The sequence below is a fragment of the Pinus tabuliformis genome, chromosome Q (assembly GCF_031772625.1).
Source record: "Pinus tabuliformis cultivar Carrire ecotype Pingquan chromosome Q, CPIR1, whole genome shotgun sequence".
NCBI lineage: Eukaryota > Viridiplantae > Streptophyta > Pinopsida > Pinales > Pinaceae > Pinus > Pinus tabuliformis.
The window spans coordinates 619,558,478-619,563,327 of NC_142296.1; the positions used below are offsets into that span (position 1 = coordinate 619,558,478).

General features: G+C 28.2%; 1 protein-coding gene across 1 annotated transcript; it reads left to right on the top strand.

The window, feature by feature from the left end:
* Positions 1-203: 203 nt before the first annotated feature.
* Positions 204-1,755, top strand: LOC149220964 (aspartic proteinase nepenthesin-2-like). The gene is made up of 2 exons (XM_089387266.1): positions 204-366; positions 539-1,755. The coding sequence occupies exons 1-2, from the start codon at positions 204-206 to the stop codon at positions 1,753-1,755; spliced, it is 1,380 nt and encodes a 459-aa protein (XP_089243392.1).
* The last annotated feature ends 3,095 nt before the right edge of the window (positions 1,756-4,850 follow it).

The window sequence follows — 4,850 nt, forward strand, 5'->3', positions numbered from 1 at the left end:
GAAATATATGCAATTAGTTACAATTTCCATATGACATTCAGCGAGAAGCTCCGAGAGTATTGACTTCTGGAATGCAGAAATATCTGTGATTCGAAGGAAGAAAGTTGGGATGTGCTTCAATTCGAACTTCTCGGAGAATCTCAAGCCCGTCGCCATGTATATAAATACGGTTAGGATAATTCGTTCCTGCGTTATCAGTCACCATGGGCACAGAACCGAGCGATAATTTCCGTGCTGTGTTGACTGTAGTGGTCGTTGCATTATATGTGGGAATTAGCGGGGCATACGCCGAGACGAGCAACAACCAGAGTTACTCTCTGAGAATAAATCTGATACGCAGAGAATCGCCGCTCAGTCCACTCAGGAGTAAGAAGAAAATTTTAAGAATGGAAATTTATTTTAAAGTTTAATAGGGGTCATAAATTTGTTACAATAGTTTCTAAATTTTTTGACATATTCTTTATCATAATTGGTGATTTTTTTTGGTTTAAAACATCTAAAAACATACGAATATTAACCCTAGAATTTACCTTGACAGAATATCGAAGACTTTCCACTACTGACCTGCTGCGCCAAGCAATTGAACGAAGCAACAACAGGCTGCAGAGATACCAATCTTTCATTACCAATGCGACCCGTTACGGGCACTCCAAGAGTTACTACAGTCCAGTGAATTATGGCGACGGGGAATTCTTGATGCAGGTCGCAATGGGATCCCCCAATCCGCAGAATCTGAATTTCATCGCCGACACGGGCAGCGATTTGACCTGGACACAGTGCCTACCCTGTCAATCTTGTATTCCACAGAATTACCCGCTGTACGATCCTTCCCGCTCCTCGGATAATAAGAACATTTCTTGCTTCAGCAATTTTTGCACAGTTGTGAGCGGAAATTGCGATGATGTGCAAAATTGCTACTATACCTATGGGTATGGAGACCTTTCGTCTACTGCCGGCAACTTGTCTTTCGACACGTTTACACTTCCAGTTGCAGGGACGCCCAATTCGGCACGCTTTCCGCAAATTGCCTTCGGGTGCGGTCGCACGCAGGACGGTGACTTCAGCAATTCGACCGGCATAGTGGGTCTGGGAAGAGGCCCAATATCCTTTGTTAACCAAATTAGATCCCACATTGACAGCACATTTTCCTACTGTTTAGGATCCATATATAATTCCACCCAATTAAGCCCTTTGTTTCTTGGAAAAGGAGCCCTAGATTCTTTCCCTAGCGTTATCCCTCTCATTTACAATTTATTTTTCCCAACCTTCTACTACCTCAACCTCACTGGAATCAGCGTGGGGGGCAAACCAGTGCCCATTCCCCAGGGCACATTCGACATTCAATTCGATGGCAATGGAGGCGTTCTCATTGATTCTGGAACGACATTAACCTATTTGCAGGACCAGGCATACTACCCTCTTCTGGATGCTCTGCGATCGAACATTCGAGGGGAGCCAGTTAACGCCAGTGCAGCCATAGGTCTTGATTTCTGCTATAAATCTACGCCTCAGCTCGAGCTTCCAGATATAACGTTTTATTTTGATGGCAATGTGCCATATACCCTGCCTGTGCAAAATGCGTTCATATTCGTATATCAAGCCCCCGATGAATTAGCTTGCCTTGCCATGCTATCTGCAGGGCCTCCAGGTTCTTCAGGGGTTTTAGGAAACATTCAGCAGCAGAATTTCCACATAACCTACGATCTGGCCAACAACAAGTTCTCTTTTAGTCCGAAAGACTGTGCTTCCATGTAATGCAGAATTGTATTTCGGTCAGTCTTTGAGCTTATTTCGGTGGCTGATTTACCAAATATTTGGCAGTCAGATGAACATTGGAGTTGTGCTTTTATTTATTTGTAGAACTGTATTATTTTGGTGACAAAGGCCTTGAGCTTGTCTCAATTTCTGATTCGTCAAAGTATTTGACAATTAGAAAGATATGGGCTGGTTCAATTATATTAGAAAGATATGGGCTGGATCAAATAATTGAACGCATCCTAATTGCGAAATATTCCGCAAATCAATAAGTGAAATAAAGATGACCTCAGAACAGCTATATCGTGTATAATTGGTACATTTCTTTTTATTTAGTATTTGAATAAGAACATTATTTTGGTGGCAGAGGCCTTGAGATATCCCAATTTCTGATTAGTCAAGTATTTGACAATCAAAAGGATATGGGCTGGTCAAATAATTGAAACTCACCTTAATTGCTAAGTATTCTGCAAATCAACAATGGAAATAAAGATGACTTCAGAGCAGCTATATCATATATAATTAGTAGATTGTTTTTTATTTAGTATTTGAATAAGAACATTAATTCTATCTGATTTCAAAATTTTTAGATTTATATTGTTTTGAGATTAAATCACAAAAATTTTAATCAACTAATATACTTCATTGGTATATTGTTTTTTATTTAATATTTGAATAAAAACATGAGTTCTCTGACTTCAAATTTTTGGGATTTATATTATTTTAAAATTAAACTATAAAATTTTTAATCAACTAATATAATTCATTTTAAATTTCAAATTTTTGGAATTTATATGGTTTTTGAAATTAAATCATAAAGTTTTTAATTAACTAATATAGTTCATCATCTAATTAATTTAAAATAAGCTTTACAATTCAATTGTTCCCAAAATATTATTCTTGCCGTTAAAATTAGCCACTTTATCCAACTATCTAACTGTCTTAACTTATATATATATATATATATATATATATATATAATTCTGAATACATTTTGTTTTTGTTGGTTTAATACATCTTGACAATGAGTATAATTAACCCACCTTATCCAACTAACTGCCCTAAATTTAATATATTAATATCATATTGACATTGAGTATAGTTCACCGAGGGAATATTTTTATGTTAAAAAGTAATTATATTTTGATAGATATATAATTACTATAATATCAATTATTATATTTAATATAATTATTTTATATCTAAAATAATTATGTTTAATATAATTATTTTATAAATATCACAAATAGTGGAGTTATAATTTGTTTTTTGAGATTTTAGTTTTTGAAGAAATGAATTATTTTTAGAGATGAAAAATAAAAATATAATATTTTGAAATGTTTTATAAAATAAAATAAATTAAAATATATATTTTTAAAATAATTATGTTATATAAAAAAATTGAATTATTTTATTTTGAATATTTTTATTATTTTGTTATTAAATATAAATATTTGTTATATATGAATGATATTGGAATATAAATAAGATTGAAAATAAAATTTTATTTACAGAATTTATAATGATTTTTATATAATATTTATTATTATTTTTTTAATGAAATTTATTGTTTTAATATATAAAGAAAACAAATCATTATAATCTAACATAAATTTATATAAAAATTTAAGTGTATATGTAGCTAAATACATTAGCTAACAAATTATTATGTTATTAACGGAATGAATAAGTAAAAAATAATAAGTACAAATTAATTTGATAAAATGATAAGAAAATGAATATGATCCATTATTATTTAATTAATTTAATTTATTATATAATAGTTTATTTTTATATGTTTTTAGAGAATGTGCCTAGAATGGAATAAATATGGATTTAAATTATAATATGATTTTTGACGAAAATTTTAAAACATTTTAAATAACCATAAATAAAATTATTTTTATAATATTAAATAATAAATTAATTGTAAAATTAAATTGTTAATTAAATACTAAATAATAAATTAGTTTAAAAAAATATTTAAAAAATATTTGATTCAATTGATTAATATTCATTTTATTAATTTTTTTGGGTTAATTATATAATAAAATTATTTTAATAAATTATAAAATTAACCAATTAAATAATTGGGGGCGGCGGAAGTGGTTTTCATCCTCGATGTTCCTATTCTCACATATATGGCAGATCCTTTCCATCCATGGCATTTTAGGAACTGCCCAATGACCTGTTTCACTATGGAGCTCATGAGAATTGGTTCTAATATTTGCTATATTGATTTTCTTCTTTGAGCTAGTTAAAATAGAGAGATACTTTTGATCTTCTAGGGTGGGGTTGATGACCTTCTTATAATAACTTAATTTTCTTTTAGCCACTAAATCTTTCTCACACCACTAAATCTTTCTTGTAACAATAATATTTCAAAATATATAATTAATAATTATATAAAAAATTAATATATTTAATTAACAATATTTTTAAATATATATTTAAATTTAATTAAAAATATAATAAAATTCAATATTATAATTATAATTATAATTATATATATATATATATATATATATATATATATATATATATATATATATATATATAACTAAACTTATACATATCACTACAACATGTCAAAGAATCTATACATAAAGTGTGCCAAGATTTTAATAAAAACAAAAATAAAAATAATTTTATATTTAAAAAGGTGAAATTTATAAAAATATAAATAATATTATCAAGCATTTGTATAAATTTATTTTAATTTTGGATTTATTAATCTTCTAGAATAATCAAATTTCTTGAAGTGTTAAGCTTTTTTTCAAATTTTACATTTAAAACAAAATTTTCATTTTGGGAAATTTATTCTCTCTCAAAATTTAGTAAGTCTAAAATTAAGATAAATCTATACTAATATAAAAAACTAAATTTAGTGTAAAAAAGTTAAAATATTATAAGTTATTGATAGTTAAATATAATCAACTTATTCAATAAGTAAATTAAAATGATATTAGTTATATAACCAAAAAAAATAAAATTAACAAATAGCATTTTAATATAAATAAAAAATCAACTTAATTGAAATATATTATACAATATTATCAAATCGCTTGACAAAAATTTGCCAAAATGATTTTAAA

Excerpts from the sequence above, each read along its gene's own strand:
- LOC149220964 (XM_089387266.1), top strand. The coding sequence starts at position 204 with ATGGGCACAGAACCGAGCGATAATTTCCGTGCTGTGTTGACTGTAGTG. Across the intron at positions 367-538 it reads GCCGCTCAGTCCACTCAGGA|AATATCGAAGACTTTCCACT; the intron begins GTAAGAAGAAAA and ends TTACCTTGACAG.